This window comes from Salmo salar, chromosome 25 (assembly GCF_965601325.2).
Source record: "Salmo salar chromosome 25, fSalSal1, whole genome shotgun sequence".
In the NCBI taxonomy this organism is placed as follows: Eukaryota; Metazoa; Chordata; class Actinopteri; order Salmoniformes; family Salmonidae; genus Salmo; species Salmo salar.
The window spans coordinates 17815708-17836591 of record NC_138315.1 but is presented as its reverse complement, the minus strand read 5'-3'; the positions used below and the strand labels follow the sequence as shown (position 1 = coordinate 17836591).

At 42.8% G+C, this 20884-nt stretch overlaps 1 protein-coding gene across 1 annotated transcript in view; it reads left to right on the top strand.

Annotated features, from left to right (window-relative positions):
• ahr2b (aryl hydrocarbon receptor 2 beta) overlaps positions 1 to 20884 on the top strand; it is a 47791-nt gene that overhangs the window by 21331 nt on the left and 5576 nt on the right. The window contains 4 exon segments of the mRNA NM_001123556.1: positions 12520 to 12620; positions 13295 to 13384; positions 18111 to 18231; positions 18422 to 18561. Coding sequence (NP_001117028.1) covers positions 12520 to 12620; positions 13295 to 13384; positions 18111 to 18231; positions 18422 to 18561 — 452 coding nt within the window.

Below are 20884 nucleotides of genomic sequence, written 5' to 3'. Positions count from 1 at the left end.
CAAGTTAATTGAAAAAATCCTCAGTATGTCTGTTTGCCATTATAGCGGCTTTGTTGATGTCAAATCGCTCGCTGTTCATTTCTATGTCTTAGGAATGTCCACAAAGCACCCACATTGACACAAACCGACCAACCCAAACAAGGTCAAAGTGTATCAAAACAACAAGAACACTCGTCAAAAACACAATCATTTGAGAATGGGGTAAAAACTTCTAAAAGCCTTCTACTTGGGAGAGGCAAGAGCATTTGTATTGGAGAAGTCTTGTTGTTTGTTATTGAATCATGATTAACTGACCATCAGTCTATTTTCTTGAAGGACAAGCTGTTTTGGGTAAAACTCTCTTTAAACTCCAGTGTAATTCACCTGTCAACCTAATATCAACATCTCCAGGAAAGACCATTTTACTGAAGTGACAGGTTTTATTTTCATTGAACAATTGCCTGTTGGCTCTCACTCCATGGCTCGCCTTTCAGTATAGCGTGAGAATCCAAACGACCATTGGGAAGTCGTTTTAATGATGTTTTCATTTCTACTAACCAAATTTGGTGTACGGCTTATGATCTGGCTCCCACTGCCGACACGATACTCCCATTTTCTGCCTTATTTTGGATCATAAGAACGTTAGGCGTTAGAACCTGCACACCATTCTGCTCAGGACACATGCATAAAGATTGGTCCTTCTAAATGCCAACCTTTTTGCAGCTGACAAAAAAAATGTAATTTGATTCAAATATAGCCTGGGTAACTTATGTTATAAAAGGGCATAGATTATGATTACTCATCTTATGTTGGAAGGTTGACCTGAAGTAGGCAGGTGGTGGTCAAATGTTTAGTAGATCCATTGCTGTTGTGCTCGTTCACCCTCTCATTGTCTGCCTTTGTGTTGTTGTTGGCTTCCTTCAGGCTGGCCTGCTACCATGGTTTATACGCTGACATTTAACGTCTCCCACAGAGGACCACTCTGTTTATTTAAAACTATAATCAACAGACTATGAACCATTTCAGAGCTTTATAGAGAATTCTCAGGCAATGATAAAAATGGAGGATGCATTAGTCTTTCTGTGATTCAAATCTCTCTCAAAGCATTGAAGAATTGTGAAATATCAACAAAAAAAATACAAGCCAGGAAAGAAGACACCAATCCCCCCCTTCCTCTAGAACAGCAAAGAATTCAGAAGAAAACAAAATATGTCTAATGCAAAGAAGCATGACATAAACAACAAGAAGAAGCGGCCTGTTTTGGGAGAGTAGTTCTATTTTGTCTGATATGGCTGTCGGTGTGCCATGGAGGTCATGCAACAACCTAACATGCCTCTCTTTGACTCTGTTCTCTTCTCTGAAAGGGCAGGTCACTGAAGGAATATAAACCACCATTACCACTCACACTCTATCAGACATAGCCTAATCTCCTCCGCTGTTACTCACTACCATCCCAACCAAACACTATCTGATCTGAGAGGCTAAATTTAGACGGGAGATATGGGCCAATTTCAACGTGTTTTTTTTGGTCTTCAAACTATTCCCGTACGTCTCGGCACAATGAGTTCTTTCTCCCAGCTTTGATCAACTGCATACAAGGTGATAAGGATCAGTATGGCAGTGTGATATCTAGAGCACACCAGGCACAAAGTTAGTTTGGGTTGCCAGATCATATTCACGTTTGCCAAGGAGGAAGATTCCTATCCTAGATTGTGCCCCCCTGAGTGCCCCCATCAAACATAATTTTTTAACAGACACGGAGAAGAACTCAAATTGTTCAATGCGTCTCTCATATTGAGTTATGAATGGTGCCTAAACACTGTTTATTTACTTGGATGAACCCCTCATCCAGGATGGCTTAGTTGGCTTTCATGAGGCGGCAGGTGGTTAGATGGTTGGACTAGTAACCGAAAGGTTGCAAGATCGAATCCCCGAGCTGACAAGGTAAAAATCTGTCGCTCTGCCCCTGAACAAGGCAGTTCCAACTGTTCCTAGGCTGTCATCGAAAATAAGAATTTGTTCTTAACTTGCCTAGTTAAATAAAGGTAAAAGAAAAATATGCAGTTCTTCATAAAGTAGTACTTCTAACATAAATCAAATCAAAGTGTATTTGTCACATGTGCCAAATACAACAGGTGTAGACTCTAACCAAGGCTCTAACCAATAGTGCAAAAAAGGTATTAGGTGAACAATAGGTAAGTAAAGAAATAAAACAACAATAAAAAGGCATGCTATATACAGGAGCGAGGCTATAAAAGTAGCGAGGCTTTAAAAGTAGCGAGGCTATAAAAGTAGTGAGGCTACACACAGACAGCGGTTATTCAGGCTAAATGAGGTAGTATGTACATGTAGATATGGTTAAAGTGTCTATGCATATATGATGAACAGAGAGTAGCAGTAGCGTAAAAGAGGGGTTGGGGGGGGCACACAATGCAAATAGTCCAGGTAGCCATTTGATTAGATGTTCAGGAGTCTTATGGCTTGGGGGTAAAAACTGTTGAGAAGCCTTTTTTTCCTAGACTTGGCACTCCAGTACCGCTTGCCATGCGGTAGTAGAGAGAACACTCTTTGACTGGGGTGGCTGGTGTCTTTGACAATTTTTAGGGTCTTCCTCTGACACCGCCTGGTGTAGAGGTCCTGGATGGCAGGCAGCTTAGCCCCAGTGATGTACTGGGCTGTACACACTACCCTCTGTAGCGCCTTGCGGTCAGAGGCCGAGCAATTGCCGTACCAGGCAATGATGCAACCAGTCAGGATGCTCTCGATGTTGCAGCTGTAGAACCTTTTGAGGATCTGAGGACCCATGCCAAACCTTTTTAGTTTCCTGAGAGGGAATAGGCTTTGTCGTGTCCTCTTCACGACTGTCTTGGTGTGTTTTGGACCATTCTAGTTTGTTGTTGATGTGGACACCAAGGAACTTGAATCTCTCAACCTGCTCCACTACAGCCCCGTCGATGAGAATGGGGGCGTGCTCGGTCCTCCTTTTCCTGTAGTCCACAATCATCTCCTTAGTCTTGGTTACGTTGAGGGATAGATTGTTATTCTGGCACCACCCGGCCAGGTCTCTGACCTCCTCCCTATAGGCTGTCTCGTCGTTGTCGGGGATCAGGCCTACCACTGTTGTGTCGTCTGCAAACTTAATGATGGTGTTGGTGTCGTGCCTGGCCATGCAGTCGTGGGTTAAGAAAATTAACTGACAACAATTCTTCAGACGATGGCCAATACTAACTTGACCACCAATTTTAACTTTAGCCTTATAGCAAAGACATTTACCAATCTCAAGTACCTCAACTACACTTCAAGTTTCAAGTTCTATTAGTTGTATGTATGGGATACGCATGGTATACATCATCTAAAGAAATGCTTACTTGTAGTTTCCTTCTTAACAATGCAACAACAATAAGATTTTTTTTTAAACAAAGTAAATGGCAGTAGAATAGTATAAACATATCATAAGTATAATACAGGAAGGCACAATTTATAGTAAAATATATACACGTGTATTGAGGAAGGGGAGATGGGGTGCAGATGTATAAACTGAGCAGTATAATAAGAGTCTTGTAGCAGCAGTGATGTGCTGGTAGCAGCAGTGATGTGCTCCAGTGATGTGCTGGTAGCAGCAGTGATGTGCTCCAGTGACGTGCTGGTAGCAGCAGTGATGTGCTGGTAGCAGCAATGATGTGCTGGTAGCAGCAGTGATGTGCTTCAGTGATGTGCTGGTAGCAGCAGTGATGTGCTGGTAGCAGCAGTGATGTGCTGGTAGTTGCAGTGATGTGCTGGTAGTAGCAGTGATGTGCTGGTAGCAGCAGTGATGTGCTGGTAGCAGCAGTGATGTGCTGGTAGCAGCAGCAGCAGTGATGTGCTGGTAGCAGCAGCAGTGATGTGCTGGTAGCAGCAGCAGTGATGTGCTGGTAGCAGCAGTGATGTGCTGGTAGCAGCAGTGATGTGCTGATAGCAGCAGTGATGTGCTGGTAGCAGCAGCAGCAGCAGTGATGTGCTGGTAGCAGCAGTGATGTGCTGGTAACAGCAGTGATGTGCTGGTAGCAGCAGCAGCAGTGATGTGCTGGTAACAGCAGCAACAGTGATGCGCTGGTAGCAGCAGCAGCAGTGATGTGCTGGTAGCAGCAGCAACAGGGATGTGCTGGTAGCAGCAGCAGCAGTGATGTGCTGGTAGCAGCAGCAGCAGTGATGTGCTAAGGTGCGGAGAATCAGAGCATGTGGTCAGTCCAGTTCAAGTGTTCAGCAGTCTGATGGCTTGCAGATAGAAACTGTCTCTGAGCCTGTTGGTCATCCTCCAATACCGTCTGCCCCACGGTAAGGGAGAGAACAGCTCGTGGCACTGTACTATGATAAGAAAAGGCAGACGATGTTGCCTTTCCCTCCAGTCATGGAAGTAACAGGAACATTAATCAAGTGAGTGACAGAGGGCTGGCCCTATAGGGCAGCTAGCTCACCCCATTGGCTCTCGCTGTGTCATTATCCCCACCCCCACAGGCTTCATGCCCATAGAGGCATGTGCCCCCTCAGATTTGTCCTGTTTAAAAAAAAATCATAAAATAAAAATGGGTTTAGTTTTTTCTCTGTAATATTACAAGCCACTTAGCAATTGTATGAAGTTGGCTTTAGCTAGCCCAGATAGGTTCCCAATATCCCAACCTCATAACTAGCTACCAAGAAGCCTTTTCAGGCTATCAATCAAGTTAAAGTAGCTAGCTTGTCAAACTATTTTAGCTGGCATGCCTGCTGGCAAGTTTGGTAGACTTTAGAAAAGCAAGCAATAACGAAATGTACTGAATAAGACTTGCATTCCTTTAAATTTTTAATCAGAATTTAGCAGAATGCAGAGAAACATATTTCGTTTCTTTAGAAAAATAACCACCAATCAGGAGGATACAGACAACTCAATAGGTACAGTATGTATAGATATGCTGAAAAATAGACATATTTATTTAGATAGAATAAAGCATAATAATTATGGCTCTACATTGCAGGAAAAAGCTGTTTCAGGTGTTCAAAAGATGCAAAATTCACCAAGCCCCCCTCCGGACCACCTACCAGCTGTCCTCACGTACTTTGTTCCCGCTCAGATTTTTGGGGTGCATGGTGTCCCTGCCTGCCACTTCCTGCACATCTGCGTGAGAACATAGATCTGTGTACTGAATCTGCTGGAACTAAATGTTTTCAAATCAAGATAATATTCCCCTATGCATAGCTGGCATGTTTTCATTTCTCTCCCTCTCTTTCTGGCACTGCGCTTCTCCCAGCCCCTCTCTCTCTACGACAATGTCGTGCACTTTCATTTATACTCATTAATTCTCTTTCTTGCACAATCTGCCTTTTATAAACTCTCTGTCAGTCCCAGTCCCTTCAACCGCATTTCTTTCAGTCTTTCACTTTTTAGAGCTCGTACCCAGCCTCTCTTTCTGGCTAGCACAGTCTTTCTTTCATAAATCTACTTTTTTTATTTAACCTTTTCTTAACTAGGCAAGTCAGTGTCCAGATTATGTATTACATTTTTTTATTTAACCTTTTTCTTAACTAGGCAAGTCAATGTCCAGATTTAAGTATGCATATAGTGTATTATTCAGGCACTACTAAGCACAACATTGCACATGATAAGTTGTAGTGGGCCATCAAGTCACGTCTTTGGGCCATCAAGTCACGTCTTTCATGTACTGTACATAATATACTGTAGACAGATCTCTCCTAAATAGCCGAACCAGCTGTATTACCTCCCCTCTTTTTTATTTTAATTTCAGCTAATTATATACCGTTGAGAAGATATCAAGTTCTTGAAGGGCTATACCAGTTCCTGTTACACTGAATGACAAGGAAGTCTTGCCTGGAGTGAAGCTCATGTTCTACGGTTATAGAATCCTATAATGGTGGTAGTAACAGACACGGGAGGCCACAGTGGGATGGTGGTTAAGGCCCTGTCAGAGCGGTGTCGGGTTTCATAGCCAGGCATACTGAAAAACACTTTCATGGACAATCAGCCACGGTTTAAAAAGGTCAAAATGTCCTCCTCTTCAGTCTAGCTAAACATCATTGGGTGGATGAAGATATCAGATATAGTTATCAAACATCTGCTGCAAGTTTAGTAACACTTGGAGGGCAGTAAGGGAGATTGATTTGTTTTCTATTCTACAGTAGGGTTGTGTGCCAAACCATTAGCTGCTGCCAAACCATTAACCTAATCATGTATGTGCTTACTGTTATTTAACGTGAATCACCTGGATTTATACATGATAGAGTATGATAACAGGAATCAACCAATGGCAGGGGCAGTGGATGAAGGTGGATGCTAGGTCAACACATGCTGTAATGACATGGACTCTAAACAGGCTTTTCACTAGACAGGCTTTTAGAAGAATCAACAAATGATGTGTGCTTTCATGTGGGTGGTGGCACATCGGTTGTATGTAGGCCCATTCAGGGCCCTTTGAAAAACTTGTGTTTACAAATCAGCTGTGGCTTTTATAAACACATTGATGCAAATGTGTCTTTTATTTCATGGCTAATCTGTTTTCCTAAAAGACAATGCAGGTATTATGGGAAGGTATTTGCATAGGTAACTGGCTGTGTGAAGGACAAGAGTCATAACAGTACTCGGTGCATGTCTTTCACAGCATGAAAACAGCACGTTTGTTGTCTTTTACATGTATTTGTCATGACTTTGCTGAACTGAAAAGTACAAAGTACAGAGAAAACATCGTAGGGGTTGTAAGGATCTGGATGACCGCCAAACTTCTTTGCAGTGTTCGTGTGAGACCACACAAAATTACGCTTGCAAAAACAGTCCAGCCGACTATCTGGCAGTGTCGGGTTTTGATTGTTAAACCTTGGGTCTGTGCCAAAAGACAGGTTTTCTCATTGAAAGCTGCAGGACTGATCTAGCAGCCTGCACAAACACAAACACACACACACACACACACACACACACACACACACACACACACACACACACACACACACACACACACACTTTCACACACACATCCTCCCTCCTACCGCATGGGCCCCCAGGGCTTTTGTAAGCAATACCGACAAGAGCGTTTCCCTTATCTGAGCAGCTGCCGCAGGAAAATCCCAGGATGTGGCCTCTCCCCAGCCCATCCGTCCACTCTAGTCACGCAACGCTTTTAGCGGTGAGAGGGGCCCCCTGAGCACACACCCCCCTGCCTGCCTCCTCTTGGAAAGTGCTCACAGAGCACACAAACAGACACACATACAGTATAACACACACATAAGTGAATGCTAACATGCTCACATAAAGTCATGTCCATCTAGAAACAGACATTAACAAGCACACACATAATGAACGCTGCTCAGGCTCAAGTCTCTGAACAAGCTCCCAGGCAAACGAAGCTGCGCATCAAACGACCAAACAAATGAAAACAGACTAAATATCAGACCTAATGACAAACACACTGCCTCTACCTACTGTGTAGCCCTACTGCCTCTCTCATACATAGACAGGCACGCTCTCCAAAACACACAGTGCAAGGCAGGCCAATCCAAGCCAGAATCTGGACGATCCAACACATCCTATTTGTTTTTTTGCCCTCCTCACTGTTTGCGTGAGTAAGTGGGCCCTTAGCAGCGCTCTGTGTGTTTTGAGTCTGGTTTTCTTTCCCAGTGCATTGTGTTCTTCTTTTTTTCCCATTGTTAACTGCTAGCGTTTATTGCACTGTTATGTGTGGCGGTGCATTGTGCAGTACTGAACGGTTACTGCTCTCCTGTGCTGCTCCTGAGTCCTGGCCAACCACTTGGCTGCCAGACTGGGGAGGTCAGTGGAGTTCCTGAGGCTGAGACGGAGAGGGCTGAGGGGGTCCCACGACCCAGCAGACACAATCGGGAAAGGCTAGCTCCCCAGTGAACCAGACACAGTGGGGTCAGGAAGGTCAGGAAGGTCAGGGGGAAGGGGACGTACAGACATCCTCTGGTTGAGGAGCATCCCTGGCTGTCAGTCCTTCAGCCGCAAATAATGAACATAATTGAACTGTATGTCCCAGACAGTCCCATGCACTTTGTAGGGTTTTTTTCTCTCTTTTTGTACCATTAAACCAGATTAAACTGGTTGTATAATCTATTGAGTCAACTCAGAGAGTATAGAACAAGTCCAAAGACATCAGTAAATCTACTGATTACAGAAGAACACTGCAGGCCTAATGCTGGAAAAACCACCTCAAAGAAAAACAAACAAGGTTTAATATGCTTCCCCCAATAGGAAACCGGCAGTGTAGTAAACCGTCACGTGCTCTTGTCCTATGGTAACTCCTATGCTCATTCACTCAGACTGTACAGCACATGAACACACTGTACATTACTACAACACACATCACTCTTTCTGGCTCTGTCTACGCTCTCCCTCTCTCTCCCCATCTCTCTCTCTCTCTGAAGCTGTTTTGCAGGTCAGAACCTGCTCATCAACTGATGATGCATGCCACTCAGACACCAGGGGGAAACAAAAGCTCCATTCAGCTTGTGGGGATTTACTCTTTGAACTCACATAGATTGGGTGGGCTCAGGTGGACTGAGCTGTGTGTGTGTGTAATGTGTGTGTGTGAGTGTGCGTCATGTAGATTGGGCATGGTTTTAGGAAAAATAAGGAAAGATATTGAGATGGGTCAATTTTGCTAGCATGTGTATATGTTACCAAGTGGAGCCCCCTAGTGGGGGAAGGGGGTGGATGTTGAGGTAAATGAGGTTGTGAACAATGAGTCAAGTTTCAGTGGTCTACCACCTTTCTGGGAGCTTTTCAACTTGCTGATGTGGCACTTCACTCACATTGGCAAAGGGGGCACAGGCCCAGCACAGCCAAAACAAACAGACAAGCTGAATGCCAGTAGGCGAGCTTGGCACACACTGTCTCTCACTCTTTCGCTCCCTGGAAATGCTGTGCAGTAATAACAAAGTTACAGACTCCCTGCTGCTTCTCGCCCCAGGCGTTGTATGTGCCATTAACAACATAAGCAGTGGGATCTCAGCCTTCCTTTTATAACTGAGGCTGTGCCAAAAGTCGCTTTTTGTAATCCCCTGACTGGAAGTGGTTGTCTTAACAGGCTTTGTAGCTCTCTTGGGAATGTCACACAGTGTTTCAGGCACAGACCAGTGGCGTCTTGTCACTCCCATTTCACAACTTCCCCGGTCAATCAACCTCGTCGTTCCTTTGCTTAAATGAAGGGTGATCACAGATTTAAGAGTGGTGCACTCTGTATAGTACGGACAAGACCCTAGAATGTTTGTTGACGTGTACCCACAGATAGACTCCTCAAATACTATGTGAAAATGATTGGCATCTTGAAAGAGTTGTAGAGACAGCATAGAAGGTCTTAGACGGGTTTAAAAAATTGTGATCTGAGACATTTGTCTATAAAAGTTTTTGTTCTACGTAATAAAAAAGACATTAACGTTTTATTTGTCACATATTTGACTTGGATTATACGATACCTCCCAATATCCACAGGTGGAGTAGCTTTTGATTTTCCTATTGCTAGAAGCGCTTCCAACATTTCACTACAGTGGAAAGCTTTTCATTTCAGGCTTTTCCACTGCTGATGAAATGTCAAACTGCAGCCAGAACACTGATCATGTTAAGAAACCCTTAATGTATTTTTAAAACAAAACAAATGGTATCATTTGGGCTGTTTAGTACTCTTTCTTCTGAAAGTCTTCCCAGGTCGGGAAAAGCCTGGGAATCGTAATCCAGGAGCCTAAAAGCGATTTACCACACACAGTCAGTCACACACATCCACACGTATCATACCATTCTCATTCTCACATAAACAAATCTGCATACTATAGTTTTTACACATATTTAACTCCTTGCAAAAGATTGTATATAATGTGTTGTTATTTGTCCTGTTTGGAAACTTCTTTGTTTTTATGACAGATTTGTTTCTTTAATCTTCTCTCAGAGGAATGCATGGTTTGACTGGTTGTCGCTCATGTTGTCTAAAGAAGAACCCTTTCACAGAGAGAGAGAGTATTCACAACTATAATCATTACAACTGCTAGCTTCTATGTAAATATTTAGTTGTCATTAAAATGGGACATTTATGAAAGTTATGAAAGCCATATCTGTTTGGCAATCTTAGGAATAGCTTCTCTATATGTATTAGTGGATGTCCTTGTTCATTTTAATTGCGTATCATAACAGTTGTTTGTATAGGGTTACATGTTTTCCCTGAAGCAAGTCCACATAACTGTGAAGCCCCAGAAATATGAGCAGTTGGTTGGTAGTACAGTCCCATTTATATCATGAAAAAGGATTTTCATGGAATTGGATTCGTTCACATACTTTGATTTCAGTGAGTTGTGCTTTGATCTGATATGATATGGAGTATTGAACCCATCAGGTTGGCCTTGTCTTTGAAATGGGATGGTATGCCTATAATGTCCACAAGCAAGCTGCAATAAAACCATTTGCTTTTTTGTCTTGCAACAATATTACACGGTTCATAAAGCCTATTATGAAATATGCATAATTAATATTGCAAGGAAAGGCATCCTCCTTAAACCTGGTGCCCATCTGTTTTTCACTCCAGTGAAAACATGGCAGGTTGACTTGTTCACCAAAAAAGTCTGGATATTTTTTACAGACTAAACATGGATAGCCCATGTTGCTGGTACTTCGACAGATGTGTGCGAACTGGCATCCAACAATATGTCATTCAGAGGAAGATAGAAACATTTGAGGTTCAGTCCTGATCATGATCGATGGAATTTCCTCGCAGCACCATGATTTTCCTTTAGGCGATGGCAGGGCTTCAAACCCATTGAGCGAGAGCAGAACCATCTCTCATGATGTAATCTTACACATGCCAGTTGTTTTCACTCAGCGTCATCTAATCCCACTCTGTCTGGCTGTGGTACAGGGACAGGGATGAGAAGAAGAAATACCCTGCAGGGAGAGAAAATAAATCATAGAAACTGATTATTGTGTCCAGTAGAATCATATAAGCATTGTGTCTTGGAGACAAACTCTGTGGTTCTGTCCAAGAAAGAAGGAGAGGAAGAGGACAGGGGAGAGAGGGGGTGTGTGGTGGATTAATGGGTAATGACAGAGGAGAGGTGAGGAGGACAGTCAGTAAAGGACAGATAAAGCCATAAGAGAGAGTGACCTTAAAACCTTTTAGGGACAGACGTTCTGCTAGCGGAACGCCTCACCAATATCCAATGGTAAAGCGTGGCGCGAAATACAAATACCTCAAAAATGCTATTACTTCAATTTCTCAAACATATGACTATTTTACACCATTTTAAAGACAAGACTCTCGTTAATCTAACCACATTGTCCGATTTCAAAAAGGCTTTACAGCGAAAGCAAAACATTAGATTATGTCAGGAGAGTACCCTGCCAAAAATAATCACACAGCCATTTTCAAAGCAAGCATATATGTCACAAAAACCAAAACCACAGCTAAATGCAGCACTAACCTTTGATGATCTTCATCAGATGACACTCCTAGGACATTATGTTATACAATACATGCATGTTTTGTTCAATCAAGTTCATATTTATATCAAAAACCGCAAACTTCCGGTGAATTTACTAAATTACTCATGATAAACGTTCACAAAAAACATAACTATTATTTTAAGAATTATAGATACAGAACTCCTTTATGCAATCGCGGTGTCAGATTTTAAAATAGCTTTTCGGAGAAAGCACATTTTGCAATATTCTGAGTAGATAGCTCGGCCATCACAGGCTAGCTAATTTGACACCCACCAAGTTTGGTGCTCACTAAACTCAGAATTACTATAAGAAAAATTGGATTACCTTTGCTGTTCTTCGTCAGAATGCACTCCCAGGACTTCTACTTCAACAACAAATGTTGTTTTGGTTCCAAATAATCCATAGTTATATTCAAATAGCTCCGTTTTGTTCGTGCGTTCAGGTCACTATCCGAAGGGCGAGCGCATTTCGTGACAATTGTTTTTCAAAATATTCCATTACCGTACTTCGAAGCATGTCAAACGCTGTTTAAAATCAATTTTTATGCAATATTTCTCGTAAAATAGCGATAATATTCCAACCGGGCGACATTGTATTCATTCAAAGGCTGAAAGAAAAGGAGGGAGGGAGGGAGGGAGGGAGGGAGGGAGGGAGGGAGGGAGGGAGGGAGGGAGGGAGGGAGGGAGGGAGGGAGGGAGGGAGGGAGGGAGGGAGAATGAGTGGCAGCCAGAGTGGAAAAAGGCGGAAGAGAGAGATGGGCAGGGATGTGAAGGAGAAGTGGTGAGAGAGGGAGTCGGTATGTTTTACTGAGCGCCAACACATGAGCCCTACTGGAGAACTTGGCTGAGGGAACAAAAACGAAGAAAAAGTGAAAGTGCCAAAAGTCCAAACCCCAGAAACCCCAGACTCCCCAGAAACCCCAGACTCCCCAGAAACCCCAGAAACCCCAGAAACGCCAGACTCCCCAGACTCCCGTGCGTATTGCTTTCAGGATAGCGTGCTGATGTGAGTTTGTTTTTCCTCCCCTCTACCGCCCTCCTCTCCCCCTATCCCTCTCCTCCCCTCTCTGTCTGCAGCAACCATGAAGAAAAGCAGTGTCCTGTTTCCCAGTGGGAATGGGCTGAACATTAATGGGATGGAAGCCACAACCTTCTCCAAGGGGGACCTACTACTCCAGGTACAATACAGTACAGTACAGACCACTGACTTCACAGGACCAACGCAGACAGACAGACAGACAGACAGACAGACAGACAGACAGACAGACAGACAGACAGACAGACAGACAGACAGACAGACAGACAGACAGACAGACAGACACGTAGTTCTAGAGCCAGACATTGTTTATTTGTTTGTTAATCCAGGTGGATTGAGTTATAATCCAGGACCATCCATTTAGCACGAAGTTCTGATAGGTGAAATAGGTTGTCCTGGTGCTTTATGCCAAGGCCTGGTCACGGTTTACTACATTAAACAAAGTGAACACTTTCTAGTTCTATAGCACACTGTTTACTCACACTCAGATGTCAGGTACACTTTCACACCGAGCGATGAATGGCATGTTTGGGTTTCTTCTCTCACGATGGAGGCTGTTATGATCATCAGTCAATGCTGAGGGATCTGTGAAGGCAGAGCATCAGAGGCAGTTGTCGGCAAACTGATAGCAAGTTAACAGGTTGCCAGATTATAATACCCCAGATAAACAAAATGTCCTCTTCAATGAAACACTCTAATTGATGTGTTTGTGGATGTAGCTCGACTATAGTGAAAGTGAGAGGATTATCAGTGTGTATGTGCGTGTGTATATAAGTGAGTGTGTTACTGTTTTAACACTGTATTTTATTCTTGCAGGCTCTGAATGGCTTTGTGCTGGTGGTCACAGCTGAAGGACATGTGTTCTATGCCTCTCCTACTATCCAAGACTACCTGGGCTTCCATCAGGTAACAACTCCAACATCTGTAGCATAACACAACTGCAACATCACATATGTAAGCCTTGCTCCTCATCACTGCATAACCTCACCACTTTCCGTCTTTGTAAAAAATAATTATCGGGTGTCGTGAAGATTGATATTGAAATACAAAGGCAAGACATTTGAATGAAGGAAACAGATTACATTTAGGAATTAGGGGGATAAAGTGGGCTTTTGTTGAATGTCTGCTCTGGATAGTTGAATCCCTTTGAGAATTAATCTTCTAAGAGACAGAGAACCAAAGGCAACATTTGTTGTTAATCAATGTGAGCAAGGCAATGCACCATCTTTGCTGGAGAGCTACGGCCCACTGCATAACTTGGTAACAATCCAGATTTCCATTTATCATCAAGGAAAGCGAATGTGCAACTCAACCACCTGTTAACTAACCAAAATAAGCAGTTGTTGAAGGAAGCGTCTTGTAGCAAATTTGCAGTTGCGCTTTGCCTTTCTCTTGGAAATAATAGTTTGAGAATTCCTTATATAACCATGATCATGACATTCTTTCCCACAGACGAAGAGAAATCCCATTGTTGTGGATGCACTAGCCTACTTCTACTCCATACTGAGCTATATGATCTATTGTAGCACATGTGCTTTGTGTTAGCCATGCCTTCTGTCATTATTTCTACTGCATCTATACTTTTCTGCGAAGCCCACAAGAACGTGACGTATAGCTGGGGTAATGCTTTGATCCTTTGTCATTGCTGCCACATCCATATAGTAAGATTACAGACTTACAACTCAGTACTGAGGCATACATTTTCAAACATATGTGGCGAACCCTATGGCCTATGTTATAGTAACTTGCAACTAAGCATACTGTACATACAGTAGAGACAGGGCAAGGATGTCTTTCAAACGAAAATAGATCAAAGATGATGCTTTCTTATAAACTACAGTTATGACAGCTATGATTGCATCCTGTTGTGCGCTGAAAATATACTGCTCAAAAAAATAAAGGGAACACTTAAACAACACATCCTAGATCTGAATGAAAGAAATAATCTTATTAAATACTTTTTGCTTTACATAATTGAATGTGCTGACAACAAAATCACACAAAAATAATCAATGGAAATCCAATTTATCAACCCATGGAAGTCTGGATTTGGAGTCACACTCAAAATTAAAGTGGAAAACCACACTACAGGCTGATCCAACTTTGATGTAATGTCCTTAAAACAAGTCAAAATGAGGCTCAGTAGTGTGTGTGGCCTCCACGTGCCTGTATGACCTCCCTACAATGCCTGGGCCTGCTCCTGATGAGGTGGCGGATGGTCTCCTGAGGGATCTCCTCCCAGACCTGGACTAAAGCATCCGACAACTCCTAGACAGTCTGTGGTGCAACGTGGTGTTGGTGGATGGAGCGAGACATGATGTCCCAGATGTGCTCAATTGGATTCAGGTCTGGGGAACGGGCGGGCCAGTCCATAGCATCAATGCCTTCCTCTTGCAGGAACTGCTGACACACTCCAGCCACATGAGGTCTAGCATTGTCTTACATTAGGAGGAACCCAGGGCCAACCGCACCAGCATATGGTCTCACAAGGGGTCTGAGGATCTCATCTCGGTACCTAATGGCAGTCAGGCTACCTCTGGCGAGCACATGGAGGGTTGTGCGGCCCCCCAAAGAAATGCCACCCCACACCATGACTGACCCACCGCCAAACCGGTCATGCTGGAGGATATTGCAGGCAGCAGAACGTTCTCCACAGCGTCTCCAGACTCTGTCACGTTTGTCACATGTGCTCAGTGTGAACCTGCTTTCATCTGTGAAGAGCACAGGGCGCCAGTGGCGAATTTGCCAATCTTGGTGTTCTCTGGCAAATGCCAAACGTCCTGCACGGTGTTGGGCTGTAAGCACAACCCCCACCTGTGGACGTCGGGCCCTCATACCACCCTCATGGTGTCTGTTTCTGACCGTTTGAGCAGACACATGCACATTTGTGGCCTGCTGGAGGTCATTTTGCAGGGCTCTGGCAGTGCTTCTCCTGCTCCTCCTTGCACAAAGGCGGAGGTAGCGGTCCTGCTGCTGGGTTGTTGCCCTCCTACGGCCTCCTCCACGTCTCCTGATGTACTGGCCTGTCTCCTGGTAGCGCCTCCATGCTCTGGACACTACGCTGACAGACACAGCAAACCTTCTTGCCACAGCTCGCATTGATGTGCCATCCTGGATGTGCTGCACTACCTGAGCCACTTGTGTGGGTTGTAGACTCCGTCTCATGCTACCACTAGAGTGAAAGCACCGCCAGCATTCAAAAGTGACCAAAACATCAGCCAGGAAGCATAGGAACTGAGAAGTGGTCTGTGGTCCCCACCTGCAGAACCACTCCTTTATTGGGGGTGTCTTGCTAATTGCCTATAATTTCCACCTGTTGTCTATTCCATTTGCACAACAGCATGTGAAATTTATTGTCAATCAGTGTTGCTTCCTAAGTGGACAGTTTTTTTTTTCACAGAAGTGTGATTGACTTGGAGTTACATTGTGTTGTTTAAGTGTTCCCTTTATTTTTTTGAGCAGTGTAGTTTGCTTGAATAATCCTACTAGCTTGACAGTTATTGACCTCCTCGTCCAATATATTTATGCGTTATCCCCTCTTTCGTTACAGTTATATAGTATAGAGTGTATTCAGTGTTGACAGGTAACTATGATGCCCCACTGAGAGGGATGTCAGTATTAATACAAGCCTTTGGAGTTTAGCACAACAAACACACACACAGAGCTTACTTCTGCCACAAATCAGAAGACAAACAGTCTTTATAGTAGTTGGATTATATTTAGAGTTACAGTTCGCACGAAGCCTTTCGCGTTGGTTTTCAGTAGAAATGCATTGTTTCAGTTAATTAAATTTGACCAAGGGAAAATACAGGTCACTGCCAAAATCAAGGAAATACTTGACTATTGAGAGATACAAAGTATATTGAAAGCAGATGCTTCCACACAGGTGAGTTAATTAAGCAATTAAAACATACCATCATGCTTAGGGTCACGTATAAACATGCCCAGTTTCCCATTATTTTGGCTACCATGGCTAGAAGAAGAGATCTCAGTGAGTTTGAAAAAGGGGTTTCAAAGGAGCATAGGGAGCTTAAAGGATGTGTGTGTGTGTGTGTGTGTGTGTGTGTGTGTGTGTGTGTGTGTGTGTGTGTGTGTGTGTGTGTGTGTGTGTGTGTGTCTCAATCGCCAGATCTCAACCCAATTGAACACTTATGGGAGATTCTGGAGCGGCACCTGAGACCACGTTTTCTACCACCATAAATAAAACAAATGAGGGAATTTCTTGTGGAAGAATGGTGTTGCATACCTCCAATAGAGTTCCAGACACTTTTAGAATCTATGCCAAGGCAGATTAAACCCATTCTGTCGGCTCGTGGTGGCCCAACGCCCTATTAAGACACTTTATGTTGGTGTTTCCTTTATTTTGACAGTTACCTGTATATCAGTGCCATCTGCCATGTGATGTTACTCTGTTGGTTCCAAGAGTCCACTATGGCTTTGACCACAAACCACATTGTTCCTCTTGTTCTGAAGAGAGCGCCAGAATTCTAAATTATAAGTGAATCCGATGAAACCAGAAACAAACAGTGTCCAGAACCCACTTTAGTCTTGTGGCTTCAGGGTTTGTTTGCTTAATAACAGACATAAGCTGAGCTCCATTACATTGCCGTTATAGTTTCGCAGTGGTGGGCAGCACAGTTGCATTTCCTATTTTAAGTCCTTCTAAAGGCTCCTATTAGTTGTCCATTCCAGTGGAGGCCAGACTACTTGTAAAGTACACATGTCATGAAGTAACCCTGATATGGCCTGTAGACACCATTATTAGTATGTGTCTACCATAATAATCGAGGCTACAGCCATTGTCATAAACTAGACTTAAAGGAAAACCATCCAAAAACTATATTTTGGTATTTGTTTCATTAGTCCATTGTTGATATAGTCCCAAAATGTTTTGCATGTCAGCAATCAAGTTTTCAAGATATATAACCTTAGGAACAAAACATTAGGAACACCTTCCTAATATTGAGTGGCACCCCCTTCAGCCCTCAGAACAGCCTCAATTATTCGAGGCATGGACTGTACAAAGTGTCCAAAGCATTCCACAGGGATGCTGGCCCATATTGACTCCAATGCTTCCTACAGTTGTGTCAAGTTGCCTGGATGTCCTTTGGGTGGTGGACCATTCTTGATACACACAGGAAACTGTTGAGCATGAAAAACCCAGCAGCGTGGCAGTTCTTGACACACTCACACCGGTGCACCTGGCACCTACTACCCTACCCTGTTTTAAGGCACTTAAGTATTTTGTCTTGCCCATTCCCCATCTGAATGGCACACATACACAATCCATTTCTCAATTGTTTTAAGGCTTAAAAATCCTTCTTTAACCTGTCTCCTCCTCTTCATCTACACGGATTGAAGTGGATATAACAGGTGACATCAACAAGGGATCATAGCTTTCACCTAGATTCACCTGGTGAGCCTATGTCAAGGAAACAGCAGATGTTCCTAATGTTTTATACAATCGGTATACAAATTCTTAACTTGATTGCTGACATGCAAAACATTTTGGGACTATATCAACAATGGACTAATTAAACAAATACCAAAATATAGTTTTGGGGTGGAATTGTCTTTTAACTTTGATAGAGTACAATCATTGAGTTTGCCCTCTCTCTTTGTCTGTCTGTAGTCAGATGTGGTCCACCAGAGTGTGTTTGAGCTGATCCACACAGACGACAGAGCAATGTTCAGACGACAGCTTCACTTTGCCCTCAACCCCAAGCCCTTTGACCCAGAGCAGGGAGGAGATGGTGAGTGATCTGGAGGGAATGGTTTGTGGACAGTTTGGGTAGTTTTTTCAGTGAATTCTTGTGTAAGTCATCGATTGATGTCAATGGGAGCCTGTTCAAGCTAGGTGTGTTTATTTCAAGTTAAGTTTTGCCCCATGTTTTTGATGATAAACTCTCATTATACGATCTTTCACCCTGTTTTTATGTTCAGGCATGGAAAGCAGCAGTGACATCACCAGGAACATTGTGACCTATAACCCTGAGCAGCTCCCCCCAGAGAACTCCTCCTTCCTGGAGAGGAACTTTGTGTGTCGCTTCCGCTGCCTCCTCGACAACTCTTCTGGCTTCCTGGTGAGTCACTCATCTATAGGGCTGTAGAGAAAACATCCACTTTGTATTATCACCAGAAAGTACCTCATACACTTTATTGTGTCATAAGAACTAGGGTTGCAAAGCTACCGATAATTTACCAAAGTTAGTAGAATCTTCAGTAATTTTGGTAATTAACAGAAACTCTATGGCAATCTATTGTAACTTTGGTAATTTATACTTGAATAACTTTGAATAACTTTGGGGCAGCAGGCAGCCTAGTGGTTAGAGCGTTGGACTAGTAACCGAAATGTTGCGAGATTGAATCCCCGAGCTGACAAGGTAAAAATCTGTCGTTCTGCCCCTGAACAAGGCAGTTAACCCACTGTTCCTAGGCCGCCATTGAAAATAAGAATTTGTTCTTAACTGACTTGCCTAGATAAATAAAGGTAAAATAAAAAATGTTTTCATATATAATATATATTTTTTTATATCTGTGTCCATATTGTCCATGGGTTTCTAGTAGAAAGACCATATGGTTTAAGAGAATATAGCCTAATTAATGAAAAAAGTATATAATCAACAATGGCATTATTTTCAATTATCTCTGCAAATCGTACAATGATTGACTTTTTCACCACATATTGAAAACAAATACATATTGACATACAGTACATTGTAGAATAGTAGTGAAGACATCAAAACTATTAAATAACACATATGGAATAATGTAGTAATGAAAAAAGTGTTAAACAAATTAAAATATTTTAGATTTTAGATTCTTCAAAGTAGCCACCCTTTGCCTTGACAGCTTTGCACACTCTTGGCATTCTCTCAACCAGCTTCACCTGGAATGCTTTTCCAACAGTCTTGACGGAGTTCCCACATATGCTGAGCACTTGTTGGCTGCTTTTCCTTCACTCTGCGGTCCAACTCATCCCAAACCATCTCAGTTGGGTTGAGGTCGGGTGATTGTGGAGGCCAGGTCATCTGATGCAGCACTCCATCACTCTCCTTCTTTATCAAATAGCCCTTACACAGCCTGGAGGTGTGTTGGGTCATTGTCATGTTGAAAACAAATGATAGTCCCACTAATCACAAACCAGATGGCATGGCGTATCGCTGCAGAATGCTGTGGTAGCCATGCTGGTTAAGTGTGCCTTGAATTCCAAATAAATCACAGACAGTATCACCAGCAAAGCACCCCCACACCATCACATCACTCCTCCGTGCTTCACAGTGGGAACCACACATGCAGAGATCATCCGTTCACCTACTCTGCTTCTCACAAAGACATGGCGGTTTGAACCAAAAATCTCACTGGTCTAATGTCCATTGCTCGTGTTTCTTGGCCCAAGCAAGCGTCTTCTTGTTATTGGTGTCCTTCAGTAGTGGTTTCTTTGCAGCAATTCGACCATAAAGGCCTGAGTCACGCAGTCCCCTCTGAACAGTTGAGCAGCAGAGGTAACTCTGGGTCTTCCTTTCCTGTGGCAGGGCTCATGAGAGACAGTTTCATCATAGTGCTTGATGGTTTTTGTGACTGCACTTGAAGAAACTTTCAAAGTTCTTGAAATGTTCCGGATTGACTGACCTTCATGTCTTAAAGTAATGATGGACTGTCGTTTCTCTTTGCTTATTTGAGCTGTTCTTGCCATAATATGGACTTGGTCTTTTACCAAACATGGCTATCTTCTGAATAATACTTCTACCTTGTCACAACACAACTGATTGGCTCAAACGCATTAAGAAGGAAAGAAATTCCACAAATTGACTTTTAACAAGGCACACCTGTTAATTGAAATGCATTCCACGTGACTACCCCATGAAGCTGGTTGATAGAATGTCAAGAGTGTGCAAAGCTGTCTACTTTGAAGAATCTCAAATTTAAAATTCCACAATGTGGAATAATAATAAAAATAAAGAAAAACCCTTGAATGACTGTGTGTGTCCAAACTGGTACTGTAGTAAAATAAATAAGTCTGTAAAAAAAAAGATGAACGATATATCATGCTGAAAGCCTCACATTAAAAACACCAATGTTATTCACTATAAGTTGATGGTTTATATTTAGGATAATGCTTTCCAGCTTTGTTATTCTATTTTTTTGTGTAAATAATCTTATTGAATTATTTTATATATTTAACATGTGATAAGGCCAGATAGAGAGGGCCAGACATACTTACAGAAACTAGTGATAATCTGAAGTACCCAAAAGGGCCACTAGATGTCTTATGATGGATTACATAAAATCCTTGAAAGTTTCCAAAATTCTGGTAGTTTACTGGTAAGCTTTGAAAGTTTCCAGTAATATACCCTCCCTTTGATACCCTGATAATAACACATATCAGCACCGTTGATTAATCTG